General features: G+C 44.1%; 1 protein-coding gene across 1 annotated transcript in view; it reads left to right on the top strand.

The window, feature by feature from the left end:
- Nucleotides 1–4,085: 4,085 nt before the first annotated feature.
- Nucleotides 4,086–21,808, top strand: part of ARFGEF2 (ADP ribosylation factor guanine nucleotide exchange factor 2) — a 34,961-nt gene continuing 17,238 nt past the window's right edge. The window contains exons 1-19 of the mRNA XM_066561298.1: nt 4,086–4,252; nt 9,498–9,528; nt 10,341–10,464; nt 11,948–12,094; nt 12,917–13,096; nt 13,517–13,681; nt 13,856–13,949; nt 14,573–14,644; nt 14,913–15,061; nt 15,446–15,576; nt 16,097–16,331; nt 16,594–16,693; nt 16,916–17,055; nt 17,542–17,650; nt 18,162–18,363; nt 19,091–19,202; nt 19,797–20,002; nt 20,871–20,955; nt 21,047–21,218. Of these exons, the coding sequence (XP_066417395.1) occupies nt 4,114–4,252; nt 9,498–9,528; nt 10,341–10,464; nt 11,948–12,094; nt 12,917–13,096; nt 13,517–13,681; nt 13,856–13,949; nt 14,573–14,644; nt 14,913–15,061; nt 15,446–15,576; nt 16,097–16,331; nt 16,594–16,693; nt 16,916–17,055; nt 17,542–17,650; nt 18,162–18,363; nt 19,091–19,202; nt 19,797–20,002; nt 20,871–20,955; nt 21,047–21,218 (2,593 nt within the window). The 5' untranslated portion in view covers nt 4,086–4,113. The remainder of the gene's footprint in view (nt 4,253–9,497; nt 9,529–10,340; nt 10,465–11,947; nt 12,095–12,916; nt 13,097–13,516; nt 13,682–13,855; nt 13,950–14,572; nt 14,645–14,912; nt 15,062–15,445; nt 15,577–16,096; nt 16,332–16,593; nt 16,694–16,915; nt 17,056–17,541; nt 17,651–18,161; nt 18,364–19,090; nt 19,203–19,796; nt 20,003–20,870; nt 20,956–21,046; nt 21,219–21,808) is intronic.

Here is a 21,808-nt window from a genome sequence, read left to right as displayed (position 1 = left end):
CAGAAACACATGCTGCTATCAGTGAGAGCAGTGGTTGTTCAGTAACATGGGCCATCAAGGCAATAATATTTGAATATGTGAACACTTTGATTTAAAGTCTGTTCTTCAGATTCTATTGCATCTCTGCTTGTCTGAACAGTTATATTCCTAACACATCCTCTAATGGTTGCATATTATTTGTTATCATAACAAGGAATAGAGGCTGCCGTTCAGCATCGAAGGGTCTGTGTCTGCTTCTGTCCAGCACACGTGATTGATTGCGATACCTTCACGTGAGTCTGGTACCACAGCTGATCTCAGGACCGGCTCCTTCTGCCAGGACAAGTGAAAAAAAATTTCTAACTTGGTTTTGATTGAAAGGTCAAAACAAAGTTTATTTAATTTAATGAAATTATTCTGTGGGATAAGTGTCTACTTTCTTTGGACAGGCTGCCAATCCTTTGAAATGTGAAAAAAATGAAAATGCAGATTTGGAGTATAGCCAAAGTAAGTATTTCAGATTTTTTAATAAGAAAGTTCAAGTTCTCTTGTGAGAGAGAGAACTGCAAATCTGATCTGTCCTGATGGCTTGGTAAGGAAAGAAGAATTTAATTTTTAATTTTTTTAATTTATTAATTTTTTTAATTTTTAAGGAAAGAAGTATTTACTTAAAATTGCATAAACTCCCTTATTCAAAATACTGCTATTATCCTTTGTAACTTACTTCAGGGTAAATATTGGGCTAAAAGGCAAATCCCAGCAGCGAGCAGAAGCGCTGCAGTCAGGTTTGAGAGCTGGGTGGTGGCTGGCAGCAGTGCAGGCAGTGGCAGCAGTGCAGGGATGGCAGCAGTGCAGGGCTGGCAGCAGTGCAGGGATGACAGTGGTGCAGGGCTGGCAGCAGTGCAGGGATGGCAGCAATGCAGGGATGGCAGCAATGCAGGGATGGCAGCAGTGCAGGGATGACAGTGGTGCAGGGCTGGCAGCAGTGCAGGGATGGCAGCAATGCAGGGATGGCAGCAATGCAGGGATGGCAGCAGTGCAGGGATGACAGTGGTGCAGGGCTGGCAGCAGTGCAGGGATGGCAGTGGTGCAGGGCTGGCAGCAATGCAGGGCTGGCTGCAGCAGCTCCTGCCCACCCTGGCCCAGCTCTGTGGACAAACAGCTCCAGTGCCTCTCCTGCCAAGTGATTTTTCTTTTAATCTCATGACATTGCACAGTGCTGTTTTGATATATTATCTGTCCTTTTTTCACATTACAGAGCTTCTCCGGGCTGGAGTGCAAGTTCTGTGTGAGGCTGCTGGCAGTAAGAGGGTCAGAAGACACAGATGGTCTAAGACTGGGATTTGAAGAAAATAGTGGGAATGAAAGGGAGAGCATTGTCTATACAGATCATGGTGAAATGCCTTGCTAATATCACATAAATACTTGTATAATTACTCACTTTGTAGTTACCTAATTATATTGCTAGCAGTGGGAGAATGCTTTATTATGTGGATTTATTGATTTTAGGGCATGCAGTGTTGAACTGGAAAAAATTAGAGAGTTGAGACAGTGAATCAAATGAGGACCCCCCTGGGAAATCCACTAATAAGTACATTACTGGACAGCAAGAAAAGTGACTGGAAGCCAGGCAGAATAAATAGAATCAGTCCCAAACAAAATGATTAAAAATAGGCAGAAGAAGGGAAAAGAAGTTCTATGCTAACGCTTGACTGGGAACTAAGCTACTATACAGACCAGTGCTGGTTTTCCAAGAATTTTCCTGTCCATTCTGCATCTATTTTTAGACTGTGGTTTCCTTCCTTAAACAAGATACGTAGCAACATGCCAGTGGGAAAGTGTTGTGAGGTTAGTCCTGTCAGTCAGTACAGAGCACCTGGCCTCTGGGCAGATATCCAGAGAGCTTCTTGCCAAGGAAGTAGCTTGTACAAACTGTGAACTCCGTCCACCTGTTAGGCATTGTTTGCTCATGATTTATGTCTCGCACTACAGACACATTTGCCACAATGAGCTATTTACAGCAGTTTAATAGTAATTCTTGTAATTGGCACTGAATCCACTGGCAAGCAGATGCATGCAGATACACGTATATCTTCTCCCTTGGTCTGCCTTCTCTCCCACTGGAAAGGCTTTCTTTCTTTGTTTGCCTGCAGCCAGCCACACACACCATGCAGCTACGCTCTGCAGCACGGCGCTGTGCTCAGTAGCAGCATTGCCCTGGGCTGCGCTGCCTTTGCATTAGCCAAATGACTCACATCCTTCCCTCAGAAATCAGCTACTGTAATCCTAAAATACTTTGAGGAAAAGAATATTTGAAAATAGTTGTGAGAATGATATCAACCCCATTACTCTTTCACTGCATTTAGTTACACAGTGATGTCAGTGTAAGGAGAGCACTGAGCAGGCCTAATTAGACTTTAGAACTGTCTGTCTCTGGTTGAGACCTTATGTGGGCTGGGAGACACTGAGGCATTATGCCGTGTGCTGGGAAGCCCAGGTGCATTTGGTGTTCAGGTGAAAGGAGCCCTTGGCCGTAACCAAACCTCAGCTAGGGGAGCGTGCCATCCACCAGCTCTGTGCTCTTCACCTGGCAGTTGGAGAGCTCACTGAAACTGAGGCCTGCTACTGACTCTGGGCTCTTTGAAATCCAAACCATAACCTCAGTGTCGCCCTACACCCATGAATTCAGATACTGCTCCATGATTTCAAAAATGGGGTCTTGCCTGAGAGAAATTTTAAAAAAAATCTCTGTTAAACCATCTGTTCAATCTATTTTCTGAAAACTAGCCTGTATCCATTTGCTTCTCTCCTGAGACCTAATCCTGTCCCATGATAAAAACCCTAAAATCAGAACTGATAATTTGGCTGACAATATGTGAAGAGCTCTGCTGCTTAATTAGTTCTGCAATGCTGCTGACAGTAATTACAGCCTCCTTTTGTGTCAATAACTAAGTCAGCAACTCTCAAAAAAGATTCAGGGCCTTATTTGTCTTTTAGTTATGTCACTTCGGCATGCCTGTAATTTCAGTGATAACAGTAGAATTACCCTTAACATGCAGCAGTGTAATTGAAAGGAACATCCAGACGTGTACACCGGGGGTTGGATTTGCAGTCACATTTCTGACTGGGAGCGATTTAGAAAATATGTATCTAAAAATACAAGCACTGGTCAATTTTCCCTAGGAAATAATACTAAACTGATGCTTTGCACAGGTGTTCAGAACCTTTGTTAGTTGTTTTGGGGACAAAAATTGCAGTTCTTGACAAATCAACACTAAAGGCTCATTGATGACATTTTAAAGAGTTAGAGTCCTGCTGTTTGAGAAAAAGGAAGCAAAACTGCAATCTAGAGAACTGAATGTGCTCCTGTATTCTCCGTTAGATGTGGCCATGTGGATTTGAAGGAGACCTTTGTGGAACTTCCATGAAGTGACGTCTGTGTGCAGTGGTGGTTAATAGAGCGAGGAGGGTGTCAATGGAGTAAACACGGACACACGTCCTGCTGGCTTTGGAGCCCTGAACTGGATTTCAGCTGCGACGTGCTTTACCTGGGAAAAGGGTGAAGGGAGAAGATTCAATTAGGTATAAGGTTATTAACGGAGGGCTAATTTCTGTGACTGAAAATTTAATTTTTAGTGAGTCCTCATTAATATATGACTTTGTCTCTTTCAGACGTGCTCTCTCTCCATGCCTTGTTACACGACTGTGGGACAGTTAACAGGGATAATGCGAATGGCGAGATATTTAGGTTAGAAGCGTTATAAAACCCCACATTCCACCAAGGCGGCCTCACGGGCAGGAATTTGCAGCTTTTCTGCAGCACGACGGACCCGGCCCTCAGCCTCAGGCTCCGCCCTCAGCCTCGGCCCCGCCCTTCGCCCCGCCCTCATCTCCGCCCCTCGCCCCGCCCTTGGCTCAGCCTCTCGCTCCAGCCCCTCGCCCAGCCCTTAGCTCCGCCCCTCGCTCCGCCCCATCACGCGCAGCCCTGCGGGCGGGGCCAGGGTCGGGTCGAGTCACGTGACGGTGCCAATATGGCGGCGCCGTGGCGGCGGCGCGGCCGCTGAGGGAGGCGCGACCCTTCCGGGTGGTGCCGCGGGCCCGAGCGCCCGCTCGGCTCTTGCTCCCGGCCTCGTCATGCAGCCACCGGCTCACGAGCAGGACGCCCGCACTAAGAGCATGTTTGTGTCTCGGGCCCTGGAGAAGATCCTGGCGGAGAAGGAGGCGAAGCGGCCCCCGCACGGGCAGCTGCGGAGAGCCTGCCAGGTGGCGCTGGGTGAGTCGGCCCGGCCCGGCCCGGCCCGCACAGGGCACGCGGGGCGCGGCGGTGGAAGGGGCCCAGCCCTCCGGCACATGTCCCCTCCAGCTCGAGTCCCGGCAGGGTGCGGGAGATCCTCTCGAGACCTTGGAGCGGAGGGAGTTCTCCCTCCAGTACAGGATGTGCAAATATGAGGAGAAAACCCCCAAATACCTGTTTTATTAAGTTCTAGTCTCGGTGTGAAACAGGAGGGACTTGGTCTTGCCACTTCGGTTTTGAGAAAATTAATTGCAGCCTTTGGACTAGGAAACAAGAGTTGTTAAGGCCCTCGACTTACGGAGTCCCAGAGCTTCTCGGGATGTTAAATCTGACCTCTGATCTCCAGGTCGTGTTTGGACTGGCTAAGGACTGTTAGCATTGTGGCCAAGTACACGTAATGCCTGTGATGTTTTCAGAGCTGGCAGCGCTTTTTGTGAAGTTGGTGGGCTGGTCCTGAAATCTGCAAGTACAAGCTTATGTAAAGGTCTCTGTGGTAAAAGTTCTGACAACATATGGTGTGTCACAGAGAGGGAAAAGATAAACTGAGGAGAATAGTAGAGCTCTGCAGCTGGAGTTCTCCATGGTCCTTTCTTAATTTGCAAAAGTGACATTTCTCTTTCAGCTTTGGTTGCTTCCCATCAATAATTTCCTTTGAATTGGACCGTTTAGTGTATCCAAGACAAGAAAAGACAGGTTGGGTATGTAAGGAGGCTGAGCAGGTGCAAGTTCTGTCCCAGGCAGAGTGAGCTTAAAGAAATGCTGTCATTTTTATCATTTTTCCAGCAGTCTTTACTGCCAGAGATCTGTAGGAGCTACCTGTAGTGTAAACACATATGCCCCAGCAGTTAGAGACTGCTTTTACTAATGAGTTCCTTTTCCTGGTCTCTTCCCCAGCTGCCCCCACGTGCACTGAACCCATTTACGGGGCTGAGAACCTGTTTTGCTGCTATGTAAATATATCTAGAGGCTGAGAAGGGAACTTCCTTGTAAGATGCCTGGTGAAGGCTGGTGCTTGCTGAGGCATTGCAGGCGGTGATTTTGGGAGGAGTGTTGGCACCTGCCACTTGGGTTATGGCTGTGCCTGCGTGTTCTAAGGTGCAGCCTGTGGGAGGGGAGCTAATGCTTCTCGTGGTGGACAGAATAAACCTGCTTTGAAAAGGAGTCCGTGGGCTTTCCTGGACTAAAGCAGAGGTCAGCATAAAGAGATCACCTTATGTTGACCAACTGTTAGGGGCCTGAATGACTGTATGGGAGGGTCTCTGTTACATTTGGTGAACATTACTTGATTGTTTTAGGTTGCTAACAGGAATGGGGTTTCTTTTATTTACATGTGATTTTTCCCCCCAAACTTTATTCTATTTGATTAATCCTTTTTTTTTCCTTTTCTCGAGTAAAGAAATCAGTTTTATTTCCGCATACTTAATTTTAATTAAGCATATCCTTTGTATTAACTAAGACTGTGACAGTTTCAAAAGTGTCAACTTAATTTTCAAGCTCTGTGCAATAGTAAATATGTGAGGAAATATGTGAGAAGAATGTTACTGGCAGTCTGAAGAATTCAGGCCAAACTTTGTAACCTACAGAAACTGTCAGGAATGAAAGAAGCTTCAATGTTGTGAATAATAATAAAAAGTCCAGTTAACACTGAATAAAAATAATTCTGTTTGAAAGAAATGTAGTTACTTTATGAAAGTGGTCATTGTGTCAGCTGTTGCCTGCTGCACTTTTCTCCAAGTAATACTTCAGATAATCCATTTCTACTTACTAAATCCCTTTTGCTGTGCAGTCTTCTCTACGCAGTGGTGTTTTTATTGGAGCCTTGTGGCATTGTGCCACTTATAAACCAGGCAACACAGGCATGGAGCATGTGTAGCTGATATCTGCTCCTGGGACAAGGGAATCTAAGATGATTTTTTTTTTCCAGATAGGGAGAAATGGGTGTATTCTACAGCTGCCTAATAGAAATGAACCAGTTTTTATGGCTTCTGCTATGGTGTTACTGCAGTAGTGTTTCTATTGCTTACCTATGCTTTACATTTGTTGTTGGGTGAGAGAGAAAGAAGAAGTTTCTAACTGTGGGAATAATGCTCTTGTTTTCTTACATGAGTTCTGTATTAATTTGTACATGTAGCTCCTGAGAATTTAGGTAAATTACTATGGAATGTTGCTGTCTCTCTTGTGTAGGAAATATAGGTATTCTTTATTTCCAATTTTAATCTGCTTTAATTTTTCTAAATTTAAATTCTTACCCTTTTTACCCTGTAATTGGGTCCTTTCACTGGGCTAATACTGATCAGTTTTGGACTACAAAAATACACATGACCTTGTAGAAATCAGAATTAACATAGGTGCAAAAAGGACAGAAACACAAGTGTGGAGGAAAAGGAACAAAACCACTTCACAGTGGTGTTTTTTGGGGTTTTTTGCCTCTTTCCATGCCCTCCTTTGAAATACACACTGTTAATGTTAAGTAAGCAGAGTTTGAATAGATTCCTTCATTCAGTCTCTTGCTTCATCAGTAGGTGTAACGGTTGTCTCCTGTAGTTGTAGTGCCAGTAAGCCCCAGGAGAGATTGGGAGAAATTGAGGGCTTTAAACAGAGAAGCTGTTCTGTTCTGCTGTAGAAAACCCTGTTTTAAAGAAAGCTTGTTTTTGACAGACCATTTATTGTATAAAAATAGGTGCGTAATAAGCATTTTCATTTACATGAAGCTCCACGTACACATGATTCTTAATAAACCTCCTGAAATTATCCTGAAAAATTTGCAGTGGAATACTGACAGTCTGTATCCCAGCAGTTCATAATTGTGCACCTGGGTCACTCACATAAGCTATTACTCCTGCCCTACTGGGGCTGTTTTTAATGACATACTGTGCGGCCATCCCGCTTCTGCAGCCTTCTCTGGTAGCCTGGGCAGCTCCACATACAGATCTTCAAGCTTTGTGAACAACAGAAGTTGTTTAGTTAGCTTGTTAACAGGTTAAAATCTTTTCAGCCCTGCCTTCACTTAGCAATCTGGTTGTGTGTTTAGGAAGTCTCTGTGTATAAATGACAAATGTCCAAAATAAGTTGTGTTTCTTTGTTTGGCCTCTTGTCCAGTGTGTTCAGAGAGCGCTGAGGCAGAGAGCAGACTGCAGCTTCCCTGGCCCTTTTCCGAAGGGCTCTACACAGCCTCGTGTGATCCATACCTGTTGGGCTTTGCATGGAGTCCAAGGCAGGCTGGGCTTGGGCAATGTGGTTGGCTTTACTGTCCTGGGGGAGGGAAGGTCTGGCTGCTCCTCCACGTGTTTGTGTTGGCCCCGCTGCCTGCTGCTGGGACCATGGCCCGTGTCCTTGTGCCAGCACAAGCCATTTTTTGCCCAGGGGCTCGCTTGCTTCCACTGACACAAACCTGACTCTAAGGCCACAGAGCAGGCATTGAGCTGCAGGCAGACAACAAATGTCCTCTGGTTTAATATGTAGTTTTCAATACAAGTGAACTGAACCTATCCATCTGCTAGAGAAAGGCAGCTACCCCATGTCGGCTTTATCCTGCTTTTATGGCCAGAAACTCTGGAAGAAATTGCTGCAAGGCCATTCTTGTTCCAGGTCTGTTGCGTGGTAGGAATGCTGCTGGACTTGCATTAGATGGGCAGTGCAGGGGTTGAAGATGTTTCTGACTGAAGGAGGTGCCGTGGGAGAGACAGGGAGCTCTGGTACCTAAAGCTCCAAGTGAAGGGTCAGCATTGTGCTGGCGTGACCAGATGTTGACCAAGATTGGGACTGTGTTCTGAGCTGCAGGAGGGAGCTGAGCTGTGCCCCTTACTCCTGTGACTGGAGAAAAACAGGACAAGTGGCGGGCGGTTTCTGGAAGCTGGCCGTGTCTGGTTAGGGCTTGGCAAGCTGTTCTTGGCAGCAGACTTCAGTTAGGCAACTATTTCTGTTTCACTCACTTGTGATGGTCAGACCACCAAATGAGTACTTCAGATGTGGAGGTTTTCAAACTGTTTTGGTGCAATCAGTAGCAGAAGTATGCCTGCAGCTTCCTTTTGTCCTTTCATTTATTCTTTTCTGCCAGTATTATCTATTAAAATACTGTTGTGGTGAAGATGTTTTCATATGGCTTTAGAAAAGCTTTTATTATAATAAAATTGTGGGGAACTTGGTCAGGCCTTGGTTAGATCTTTCTTGTTGCTGTTTATAGACTACTTCTGAGAGTTAAACTGTTGTTGCTCTAATATGGGATATTATTCTTGCATTATTTTTCCAGTGCAAGATCTATGACAACTATCAGTAAAGATGGGCATGATCATGTCTCCTTAAGGCTATAATCTTTATGAATCTTTCAATTCAACATCTTTTTTACATTGCAAAACAATCAGTATGGGGGGAAAATGATCTCCTTGAAGGAAAGAAAAACTTACTGGAAATTTTTGCATTAGAAAAATTTCTTCATTAAGAAAAAGCTCTGTACACCTTAGTTCTACAGGGTGTCTGAAATACAGCATTAATTATGTTTTTGCTGACCCTGGAATCCTGCTGTACTTGGGATGGTAGCTATAGCTAAAATATGCCTTTCTCTGCCAAGACCTGGAGACAGGACTAAGCGTTCCCAAGGTGTAAAGCTACCCAGAAGACTCAGTGTTTTAAGCAGCAGTTCCTGCATGCTATGGGAATGTGCCGTGCCAAGAGCAAGGCACATCAAAACAGGGGCACAATACATTGGTGGGTCACATACGTTCTCAGTAGCTCTTTGGATTATGTGATGTTAAAGGTGGGGAAGGTAATTAAATCAAAAGGCCTGAATTGAAATTATGCTGAACTGAATTTCTGACAAGTCACCTGATTGGTAGGCCAGCTGGATCCTGGAATTAAAAACACAGTGGTTTAAGAAGTGATGCTGTGCAAGATTTACATTGTCTGTTTGGGACAGAAAACCTTGGTCATTTCTTATCAACAGCCTCCATTCTGTTGTCTCCTCTCCAGTTGAAGCCTAAAGCATCAGGGGATGGTGGTGCTGGCTTTGGGCTGTCACAGAGCTGCAAAGTTCCTACTGACCCTGAAGCCCCCAGGCCTCAGTGCTTACACCTTTCAATAACTGGTGAAACTGTGACCTCTGAAGCTGAGGTGTTACAGGAATGGACTAGCAAATACTGAAGCGCGAAACTGGATTTAAACATCTTTGCTTTATTACTGTGTTATTGATAATGATAACTAAGGCTTGCATTTTTTTTCTCTCTTCCAGATGAAATAAAAAGTGAGCTGGAAAAGCAAAGGTAAATTATTAATTACTCTAAACAGAAGGGTGTGAAAAGAACAAATGGAGTAATTTTGGGGAAGTGTAAGAATGTATATACATTATAGCAGTGAGTTTGTGAATACCCAGACCCACCTTTCTGCCAAGAACACGTGGCCTGGCCTGTGTGTTTCACTTACACAATGTTTGTGGCTGTGGGTACTCAAGCCATAACTGCCTATGAATTTCACCAGGAAAAAATTATGAAATTTCTAAAAGGTGCCGTTTTTTTGCTTCCTTTTACTGAACTCAATAGCCTGATAGGAAGCTATAGGGAGCAGTACATACCCTGTGTTTGATAGCATGTGCTCTTTATTACCTAGATCAAGAAGACCAATTTAAATATTGCTGCAATAAAAGTTTTAAAAAAGTTTTCCAGCACTGTGCTATAATTGAAAAAGAGCAAATAGGTCTCCAGATGTGTTTCTGTTTGCTTAGTGTTCTGCTTATGGGCACTGTTTAATCCATTTTGAATAACATGGGTAGATATATCAGTTGTGTAGGAGTTTTCCAATATTTCAGATAGTGGGACAGTGTTGGAGTATAGTGAGGGAAGAGTTAAGCTGAAGAAGATACGAAAAAGATCAGATAGAATATAAATAAATGTAAAATGGGTTTTGTGTGATTTTTAAAGAAAATTGATATTTGTTTAAGAAAGTATATACAAGAAAGCTGCAGTACATTTGTATGCTGCTGTGCATTATTTAGCTTTAAATTCAGAAAAAGGAGAAAGTGTAGTTTACTGTGATATAGATGCTTAGAAAAATTAATAATTCTTTGTATCTGACCTAGAGAAGGCACTGCTGCTCCACCAAAAGCAAATTTCATTGAAGCAGATAAATATTTCCTTCCATTTGAGCTGGCCTGCCAGTCAAAGTCTCCACGCATCGTCAGTACTTCCCTGGATTGTTTACAGGTAAGTGTTGTGGGTAAGCTTGGTCAGAGTGAGATGGAGAAAGCTGTAGTGACCAGATCTGGCACACAGCTCCCGCTGCGAGGAGCAGCCCTGCCCGGGGTGGCAGCAGGCAGGTGTCCCTGCCCGGGGTGGCAGCAGGCAGGTGTCCCTGCCCCGGGGTGGCAGCAGGCAGGTGTCCCTGCCCTGAGGTGGCAGCAGGCAGGTGTCTGTGCCCCGGGGTGGCAGCAGGCAGGTGTCCCTGCCCCGGGGTGGCAGCAGGCAGGTGTCCCTGCCCGGGGTGGCAGCAGGCAGGTGTCCCTGCCCGGGGTGGCAGCAGGCAGGTGTCTGTGCCCCGGGGTGGCAGCAGGCAGGTGTCCCTGCCCCGGGGTGGCAGCAGGCAGGTGTCCCTGCCCGGGGTGGCAGCAGGCAGGTGTCCCTGCCCGGGGTGGCAGCAGGCAGGTGTCTGTGCCCCGGGGTGGCAGCAGGCAGGTGTCCCTGCCCCGGGGTGGCAGCAGGCAGGTGTCCCTGCCCTGAGGTGGCAGCAGGCAGGTGTCTGTGCCCCGGGGTGGCAGCAGGCAGGTGTCCCTGCCCGGGGTGGCAGCAGGCAGGTGTCTGTGCCCCGGGGTGGCAGCAGGCAGGTGTCTGTGCCCGGGGTGGCAGCAGGCAGGTGTCTCTGCCCCGGGGTGGCAGCAGGCAGGTGTCTGTGCCCCGGGGTGGCAGCAGGCAGGTGTCCCTGCCCGGGGTGGCAGCAGGCAGGTGTCTGTGCCCCGGGGTGGCAGCAGGCAGGTGTCTGTGCCCCGGGGTGGCAGCAGGCAGGTGTCCCTGCCCGGGGTGGCAGTAGGCAGGTGTCCCTGCCCCGGGGTGGCAGCAGGCAGGTGTCCCTGCCCCGGGGTGGCAGCAGGCAGGTGTCCCTGCCCCGGGGTGGCAGCAGGCAGGTGTCCCTGCCCGGGGTGGCAGCAGGCAGGTGTCCCTGCCCCGGGGTGGCAGCAGGCAGGTGTCCCTGCCCGGGGTGGCAGCAGGCAGGTGTCCCTGCCCCGGGGTGGCAGCAGGCAGGTGTCCCTGCCCCGGGTCACACTTGGCCGGGCACTGGGCACAGGGAGGAGTGTGGCTGCCCTGCTGTAGCCCCTTTGCTGGGGCTGGGGGATCCTTACACCAGACAGTAAAGGTGCTTCATCTGTCGTGCTCCACAAGGAGTGTTACCAAGGGGTTTCTTGTGGTGCTGATGTGACAGAGGAAGTCACACTCTGGTGTTAAATTTTTTTTCTCTGGTTATGGTATGAAGAAATGGCCCAAGTTGAAAAAGCTTTTCTGTCGTACTAAAATCTGTTTTGCCCACATATATGAACAGTCAAAGTATTTGCTGGCCAGACTGTAGATAGTGTTAAATTTTTACATTAAAACTCGTTAAGTGAGGTATGCTATCTAAACACACCTTTTTATGCTGTGCTAAACTGTGCTTTTCTTAACAAAATATGGTCATCTATGCTGCATTCTTTCTATCTAGAAACTCATTGCATATGGGCACATCACTGGCAATGCTCCGGACAGCGGAGCTCCCGGAAAACGGCTGATTGACCGAATAGTGGAAACCATTTGCAATTGCTTTCAGGGTCCTCAAACAGATGAAGGAGTACAACTGCAGATAATTAAGGTATTTTATTCAATCCATTTTGGTGCAATATTCATTTGCTTTTTCTCTCTCTTTCATTTTGTAACTGAAAAAAAAAAGCAAAATATTACTGAGAGCTCATTTGCTCCATTTCTTACATTGTCCTGTGTGTCACTGCTTTCAGGGAGGCTGTCACCAGGGCAGAATTGGTGAGGAAAATGTCCTTCCTGTTGGGAAAGCAGAATGTAAAGGAATATTTTAAAAATATATAAACCATCTCTCAGACAAGTTGGTGCTACTCTTAGAGGCTCGCTATGCCTACCTCCATCAGGCCAGGGAATTGCTTTCAGCCCTGATAGCAGGCCCTGGAACTGTGATGCAGTGCCATGGAATGCTGTCCAAGCCTGTCTGCTCCCCTGGCCATTTTGTCAGTGTATTTTCTCAGCAAGGCATAGTAATTTCTGTCAGTAGTGTGTGTTCTGGTTCTGAAATCTTCTTGGGCTACTGTAGCTGAGGTTGGAAGTTAGTGAACCTTCTAGTAAACCAACTTGATATTAGTGTAGGCCTGTTGGCTCTTGTGTGGAAATGAAGCTATGGAATTTAGTAAATTTTTTTGGAGGTGGAGTATCTCCCTTGGTGGAAATTTAGTTTTGATAAGACCCTCCAAGAACAGCTCAGGAGAGAGCAGAGATGTGGAAGTCCTTTTGAACTTTATTTGATTTGAAATGTTGTTGCTTGTAAAGCATAAAAAAAATTATATCTGTGTTTTGTAGCAAACCCAGTGATTATTCTGGAAGGATGCATGAGGAGCATTGCTGCCTACTTGCTTAGGTTTCATTTTTACTGTGTTATGGACTTTTCTAGGCTCTTCTCACTGCAGTAACATCTCCATATATAGAAATTCATGAAGGAACAATTCTTCAAACTGTTAGAACCTGCTACAACATCTATCTAGCCAGTAAAAATCTTATTAACCAGACAACTGCCAAAGCTACCCTTACACAGATGTTAAATGTAATTTTTACACGGATGGAAAATCAAGCTGTAAGTAGCTATTACTTTTTCTCATCTCAAATGTTTAGGCTTGAAAATGACTGAAAACTTTTTTACTATTATTGTTTTTAATGAACCTGTCATTGTAGTTGCATATCTGTTGATTCGTCATGTTAGAAAACCTGTCAAATTGTGCAGTGAGGCATACTGACTGAGTTGAAAATAGAAGGTGACGTGCTCTGCTGATAACAAGGTTTTGCACCATAGCTTCTGCCAAATGGCATTGGATAAACAAATGATGCTTTTCAAATAAACTTGAAGTGTATCTTTTTAATCTTATTGGCCAAGTGATTGTAGTTTCACTGTTTCCTGCTAAGACTTGAGTTCACAAAGGAACATTAGTCATCACAGACAGGATTTCCCTCAGTGTATTCTGTGCTTAGATGAACCTTTCCATATGTGTTTTCCAAGTTGCAGGAGTCCAGAGAAGCAGAGCGAACGCAGAAGCCGCAGTCCCCCACAGTGGCGGGGCCGCGGTCCCCACGGCCGGGGCAGCGGCGGCACAGCTCCTGGGCAGGCAGAGCCGGCACCGCCGGCACCGTGCTGGCCAATGGGGAGCCCGGCCGCGGGGAGCCCGTCCCTGAGGAGCCCGGCCGCGGGGAGCCCGGCCCTGAGGAACCCAGCCAGAGGGAGCCCGGCCGCAGGGAGCCTGTCCCTGAGGAGCCCGGCCGCAGGGAGCCTGGCCGCGGGGAGCCCTGCCGCAGGGAGCCTGTCCCTGAGGAGCCCGGCCACAGGGAGCCTGTCCCTGAGGAGCCCGGCCGCGGGGAACCCGGCCCTGAGGAGCCCGGCCTTGAGGAACCCGGCCATGGGGAGCTGCAGCAGGCCCCCACCATGCTGGCGGCAGGTGAGCACAACATGGGGTCTGTTGCTTTCACTCACAGCCAGCTTGTTGGAAAGTGCTCTTTGAGGCCCCTTCAAGGAGCAGTGGTGGGGTGACTGGCTCGCTTGGCTTTCCTCTGTAGACTTCCAGAGTGTGCTGCCATTCTCAGCTTGTGTCTACACTATAACTGCTGCAGAAAGGTTCCTGTTCTCCCTAGAATTCCAGTTAAACCATGTGTACTTTATCTATAGAGTATTGTAATGGAGTTTGACTTGAACAGGTTGACAAAGGGGAAGGAAAGGAAGAGAATTGTTGTGGTATGTGGGATGTGACAGAGCCAGTGGTAAAAATGGTGCATATTATGAAGACCATATCATCAGCACATACTGCATCTTAATTAGAAATGTTTGCAACAATTGATAAATAAAAATGACGAAACAACTGCATTAAAAATATCAGTGCTTTGATTCAAACAGCATAAAGAACATCAATGAGTATTTTTGAATGACTTCTCACAAATTATTTTCAATGAGAGCTGCTGAAAGAAACTGATAAATTTTCATGCTTCTGCCTTTGTCATGTTTTTCCTTTTAGTCCTCTTCCTAAACAAAAATACTAAATTAAAAATTCTCTCTGTGTTTCATTAGAGGAAACGATTGATGGAGGAAAGGAAATGGTTCAAGGCATCTTGGAAGATGTGGTGGATTCAGCTGTGAAAGGTAGTAAAGTCTTCTAAAGTAAAATAGTTGCATATGTATTAATTATAGAAGCATGGAAGTAATTTTTGTTACTAAGTATCTTGACAAGAACACCTACTAAGGCAGCAAGAACAGGTTTTGATTGCATCACAATATTCTTTTGCTGATAGCTGAGAAACTTTCTAGTTTACCAGTGCTACTTCTCTGCCACTCGGTGGTAAAGCTTCACAAAGTCGTGGGATAGAAAACTCTTGCATGATTTTAATTGTCTTTCCATTTTCCCCTTTAGTGGCTGAAGAAAAGCAGGTAACAGAACCTGTCAAGGCTCTGCCTGCATTAGAGACTGTGGATACTCTTCTTTCTGGCTCTAGCACTGAAAATGTACAAACAAATGGGATTCCAGATGATGGGCAGTCTGTTTCCTCCACTGATAATCTGGTAAATAATTGCACTGGATGCCAATATACATCTACAGAAGAAGAAATGTTTTTATTGTGACAACTAATAGAGTGGGATTTGGCAGAAGAAAGGGACAGAAACTCCAATGTATGTACTACTCAGGTTCAGAAAGGAAGCAGCAGCTGCAGTTTAAGCATATATTGAAAATACCTGTTCTAAAATTTAATATATTAGTTGTATTTTAATACAGAATGGGGACAGAGACAAAGGGTCAGTCAACATGTGTGAAAAGATCCAGATCCCTTGTAATCCTGTTTAGGTTTAGTTTAAACTGTAGCTGATTCTCAGACGAGCTGTGGAATCTCCTCATTGCTCTGTTTCTTTGTCTCACTGAGGGTCTGTGTTGCGTTTCGTATTTTCAAGGAAACAGATGTATCTGGACATCAAGCTGCTGCCAGATTTTCCCACGTTCTACAGAAGGATGCCTTCCTTGTGTTCAGGTCATTGTGCAAGCTCTCCATGAAACCGCTGGGGGAAGGACCACCAGATCCCAAGTAATGTTACAGGATTTATTATTGTGTCCTCTCCTGGTAGCATTTAGAGACAGTTAAGTTGCTGCTGTATAGTTGAGCAGGTGTTCAAAATCCACTTGTCAGGCCCTTGGTTTAGTTGGCTTGATTAATCTAGGATTGAAATACCTTTAAATTATTAAAAATTCAGTACTTGAGATTTTTGGGTTTTGTATAATAGGCTTATTAATCTTACCAGTTGGAGTGGCCTTGACTATAGTATTTGTGAAGCTTTTGGTGGGAGAGTGGGGAAGTGCTTAAGAAGCACTGAGATGCATTTATTAGGCTAGTCTAAGATGTTAATATTACTGAAAAAATTTCAAATTTGGATGGTAGAAGTTCAAAATTCACTTGGCTGATTTCCATCCTCTTGCGTCCTGCGTTTAAATGAATCAAAATAGCAGTCATTTTTTCCTGATGTAGAAGAAATCCCACAGACCTAATGTTGAATGCAAGTATATACTAAGAAAATATAGAAATATATTTAATGTTGAATTTTTTCTAGATCACATGAATTGCGTTCCAAGGTTGTGTCTCTCCAGCTGCTTCTCTCAGTGCTGCAGAATGCTGGTCTGGTTTTCAGGACACATGAAATGTTCATCAATGCAATCAAGCAATATCTTTGTGTAGCATTATCTAAAAATGGAGTCTCTTCTGTTCCTGATGTGTTTGAGCTCTCTCTTGCCATCTTCCTCACACTGCTTTCGAATTTTAAGACCCATTTAAAAATGCAGATTGAGGTGAGAGACTTTTATTCTATAAGGTGCGTATGCTCTAGTTCTCAAAATACTGTTCTCAAGGTAAAAAGACAGCTAGAACTTCCATTTTAATTTCTTCGTTTGGTTTGCTTACTAAACTAATATATTACTACTGTATCCAAATTCTAATATGCATGAAATATTACTCTTGAAGAGAAATTACTTAACAGAAATTAATCTGTACATTTGATGTAGTTCTAATAAGTTTCAGATCCTCAAGTCCTTAATTTTATTTATTTTGCAGGTGTTCTTCAAAGAGATCTTCCTGAATATTCTAGAGACTTCTTCAAGTTCCTTTGAACACAAGTGGATGGTGATTCAGACTTTAACTAGAATTTGTGCAGGTATTTCCACTGTGTAAAAGAATCACTTCTTCTGGCAGCGGATGAAAATTATTTTGAAAAGAAATGTCACATATCATGTTTAAGTATGAAAATTTGAATTTGATCCTAGAGTGCTTGGGTTAAATGTCTGGATTCATCTGCAGTGCCTGCTCCAACTGGCTCATTCCTTTTAAAAGTTCTATTGCACAGAACCCTAATACTTCCATTTCCTTTTCTTTTCAGATGCCCAGTGTGTAGTGGATATTTATGTTAACTATGATTGTGATTTAAATGCTGCTAATATATTTGAACGTCTTGTAAATGATTTATCCAAAATTGCACAGGGACGAAGTGGGCATGAATTGGGAATGACACCTTTACAGGTAAGGAGAAGAGCTTTGAAGATAAGGTACTATTGTTTCATAAACAGTGCTATCTTTGCATTGCTACAGATACTTCCAGAGGTTCGTGTTTTCTGTAACCTACTGATGTTACTTGCTTTTTATTAGTTTAATAATTTGCAATTGGATGCTGAAGCAGTGCCATTTATTACTTGGTGATTTTGCTGCCTGTTTGCACTGTGAGACCAGGCTGCTTCTGGTCTCTTTAGTTTGACTGCCAAGGGAGAGAGAGCCAAATGAGCCTTCCTCTTCCTCAGTTCAATTTCTTTCTTTCTGAAGCTCATACACCAGTGGTGCTGTCTGTGGGTTTTCCTTTACACAGACTTTATGCTATATCTCCACCATAAGCATTTTATTTTTAAGATTATACTTTTCCAGTCCTTAGAGGGGAGACTATTGTAGAGACTATTCAGCATGGTTTGTTGGTTTGATTTTTCTTTTTTTCTTTTATTCTTCTTTATGTTTTAGGAACTAAGCCTGAGGAAAAAAGGACTTGAATGTTTGGTTTCTATTTTAAAATGTATGGTAGAATGGAGCAAAGACCTTTATGTGAACCCCAATCATCAGACTAGCTTGGGTAAGATTGCTTCTGTATGGAGAGACTGATTTATTTAATCAGTTCATTCTTGTGTTTGTTCACTGTTTAGAAGCTATTCAGAAGTGTGGGTGCCCGGTTTGTACCTGAACAATTTATTTACACAAGTGAGGTATTTTACAAACAGCTGTTAGTGCTGTTGCAGTAACTGATTCTCCAAGTGTCTGTTTTGAATAACCAACTTCTGTGGATGAGATTTAGCCAGGCCCTTGTCTCCTGTGAAGGCTGATGTAGAGCAAGACATGCAACCAGTCTTGGAGTCACTAAGTTGAAGTACTGGAATTTCTCCATAGATGCTGCTGGTTTTCTGCCTTTTGTTGGATTATTTTAGACTTCCATCAATAGAGCATCTTCATGTAGTATAGTGCAGCCTGCCAAAAAGTATACATGGTAAAATAAGAATATTAACTCATAGATTTCTGCTTAAAAGCTCTGTAACTAAAAGCTCTTGATTGAACAAGGATAAGTTAAGTCTCACCTTGTTTGTAAATAGGTTCATATAAACCATCTGAACAGGAAATGGCTGAAGGTAAATGCCTGGACGCTGGAGGGAGACGGAGTAGTGTCAGTTCCTTGGACTCCACTGTATCCTCGGGAGTGGGAAGTGTTGGTACCCAGACTGCTGTCCCAGATGATCCAGAGCAATTTGAAGTCATCAAGCAACAGAAGGAAATAATTGAACATGGGATAGAACTGTAAGCCCAGTATGATGGGAAAACAAAAGTTCACTTTAAATAAAATGTGTTGTTTCTTATGGTCTCACAGTCACACCTGTAGGGACACTTGCAAATTGATGTTAATGCTGAAGACTGTTGCCTGCTGTTGTGAAAAAACAGTGCTGGAGGCTGTTGTAGTTAAAAGGAGTTTCATAAAATTCTGGATGGAGTGGAAGGGGTTTTCACAGCTCTCCTTTTTACTGGCTCAGCTCCATAAGAGTGTGTACGTCTAGAGAGAAGTTGGTTTGAGGGTCACAGTTGTCTTGCAGCTCTTACATGATTTGTTGTCCTTTATTGAAATAGAGTTTGAAGAATTAAATCATTGTGCATATATGCTTTACTTCTCTTTGATTAATTTGAAGGTCTGCATGTCTGTAAATGCTAGAGAAAAGTCTTGAACAGCAACATTTTAAACATTTCATGTAGAGTGTCAATTTTTTCATGTTCAAAAAGGTGAGTTTTGGGGTTTTTCAGCAATAACTTCTAAGGTTATCAGCAACTTAGTGTACCTTATGAGGTGGAGCCTATGGTGTGATACAGGTAATAGATTTGTTGCACATTCTTTAACTATTTTCCTAACTAGAAAGAAAAGACATGGAGCTACAGCACGGAATCTTTGATTTATGAGGACTCTGTAAAACTCAAATTTTATAGGCTGTTATATTTTTAATTGTATGTCCACTTCCCCATGTTTTTGTCTGAATAGGTTTAATAAAAAGCCAAAGAGAGGAATACAGTATCTACAGGAGCAGGGAATGCTTGGCACTACAACAGAGGACCTGGCACAATTCTTGCACCAAGAGGAGCGCCTCTGCTCTGTAAGATTACATGCAGCACATTTATACCCTTGCCCCTGTACCTTTGGCCCTGCCCCTGGTATCTGTGTGCCCCTTCTCTGGAGTTCATATCTTAGAGAAATGAACATGCAAGGCACCTCACGGACACACCTAATGCTACAGCTACCTGCTGTTTACTTGCTGTCCCAGGCTTCTCAGTAAAGTACTGAGTTACAGTAAAGTGCTGGAGGGTTCCCCATCAATGGAATGTGCATTTTGTCTGTCCCTGGAGGCTGGAGGGAAACAGAGCAGTGCCAGTTGCTGGCAGTCCCTTGCCAGCAAGGGAGGATCATGTGCTGCAGTGGCAAAGCATTCTCTGCTGCGTGTGCGCCTGGCCACAGTTCAGCTTTCCTTGGCACTGCAGTAATGCAGATCTTGCCTTTGGCAGTGAGGGAGGCAGGAATATGCAGACTGAGGGGGCATATCTGGGAGCCCTGTCCCTCCCTCAGCTGCTCTGCCCACGTGGCAGCGTGGCAGCTTTACAGAGCTGACAGCTGTGCAACTCTTGGCATAGAAACCCTCTTGCAGAGCTGGCACTTGGATTGCACAGTAATAACTGTCTCTTGTGTTTTTTAGACTCAAGTAGGGGAATTTCTTGGGGAAAGCAGCAAGTTTAACAAGGAAGTGATGTATGCCTATGTAGACCAGCTTGATTTCTGTGGAAAAGACTTTGTCTCTGCTCTGCGTATATTTCTGGAAGGTTTTCGTCTGCCAGGTGAAGCCCAGAAGATTGATAGATTAATGGAGAAGTTTGCTGCTAGATATATTGAATGCAACCAACGGTAATTCAAACCCTTTCTATCAGATCAGTGCCCAAAGAACATTCCCTGGCTGTACTGTTGTGTGGCCCTTAGGGGCAGGGGATTGATTAGGCCCGTACCAGGCCAGGAACTTTTGCAGGCTTGTGTGAGGAGGAGATCTTGCTGCTGATATTGGATAGGAAGGATACTGCTGCTGTCATTTCTTTAAATCCCAAGTACTTGCTAAAAGGAATTACTGGAAAAGGAAAGCCCTAAGTACATTAAAATCCAACAGCTAATACAGAGACAATTTTAGACGACTGTAGATCAGTCAAGTATAAAAAACTGTATTAAGCAGTAGAAATGGCTAGAATTAACAAAAATCATGACAAAAACAACTAATAGCATGTTACAGTGCTTTTGCTTGCCTGTTAGATGTGGAACAAAATGTGTATGTGTTATTTGATACCAAATAGGCAAAGTTGCTATTGTTCCTAGTGCAATCAACACTGAAGTTTAGTCAGGCTTAATTAGTTCCCTTTCCTTAGTCTAGTTGGTGTGTCAGTGGGTTGGTTTTATATCAATCTTTATGAAACTCTGAGTAAAAAATAAGCTGTCATTTAACCTTTTTAAGATTATACATTACTGTTCTTTGGGTAATCGGTAGGGAATGTACTTGAAAATCTCAGTCTAGTTTTCAGTATTGCAAAGATGATGCAATTCCCCATCCTTTTTATTTGTGTTTTAAACTGCTTGGGGTTTGATGCATTTCTAATGGTTAGCTTCAGGCTTTGTTGGCTCTTTGGTTGAGTCCATAGCACTTCTGGGTATTTTTCTTGCATATGGAACTAGAGCTAATGGATTGAGGAATTGGGAGTCTATAAACCTGTTTTGTTTTTTCCTCCCTCAGGCAAACACTATTTGCTAGTGCAGACACTGCCTATGTTTTGGCATACTCCATTATAATGCTGACTACAGACTTGCACAGTCCACAGGTAAAAATTTAAAAAATCCAGACTTACAGGAGTACAAAGGTCCCTGGAACTTGCATTCAAAATCTGATATCCAACTTATTCCTTCTTACAGGTAAAAAATAAAATGACAAAGGAGCAATACATTAAAATGAATCGAGGAATCAATGACAGTAAAGACCTGCCAGAAGAGTATTTATCCACAATCTATGAAGAAATAGAAGGAAAGAAAATTGCGATGAAAGAGACAAAAGAATATGCAATTACAACCAAGTGTAGTAAACCAAGTAAGAAGGAACTAGAAACTGGGAAGACCACAGTGCTCTTGAACTGTGGCAGGAACTAAGGGGGATGGCACAGTGGTGTGCAAAGTCCCTGTGAAAATGCCTTGGGGAAATACATAAAGTACATTTGGAATGGTTGATAGAGGTACATGGAAGGAAACCGGCTCAGTTACAATTTAACACTGCCTTCCCTGGTGGGAAGAGCTGTGTAGGTGCCTCTGGCACCACTGCAGAGCAGCACTAGAACCAGATTTCTTGGGGTTTTTAAAGATGAGTGTGAGGAATAACTCGAGAGGGAAATTACTTTGAAATTACCTTGTTTTTGTGTGCTAGACTATGAGTGAGGGCTTGATTTGGGCTGGTTTTTTGTTTTCCTCCATAGCTCAGTGGCTGGGAGGTGTGATAGTGTTTGAAAACCAGAGAGATTGGAGAGTGTCATAATCTATAGTCATCTCTCCTTATACGGATCAAATGAGGGCTTCTTTGTGTAGCATGCAGTAGAAACCAGTATCCCCAGCTGTACCCTACTTTTACTCAGAATAGCTGGTACTAATTTAATTCAAATTTGTGAATTCTGAATCTTCAGCATAGTG

This window comes from Molothrus aeneus, chromosome 17 (assembly GCF_037042795.1).
Source record: "Molothrus aeneus isolate 106 chromosome 17, BPBGC_Maene_1.0, whole genome shotgun sequence".
Lineage (NCBI taxonomy): Eukaryota > Metazoa > Chordata > Aves > Passeriformes > Icteridae > Molothrus > Molothrus aeneus.
Note: the sequence above shows the minus strand (reverse complement) of the source record. Positions and strands in the feature narration are given on the sequence as shown.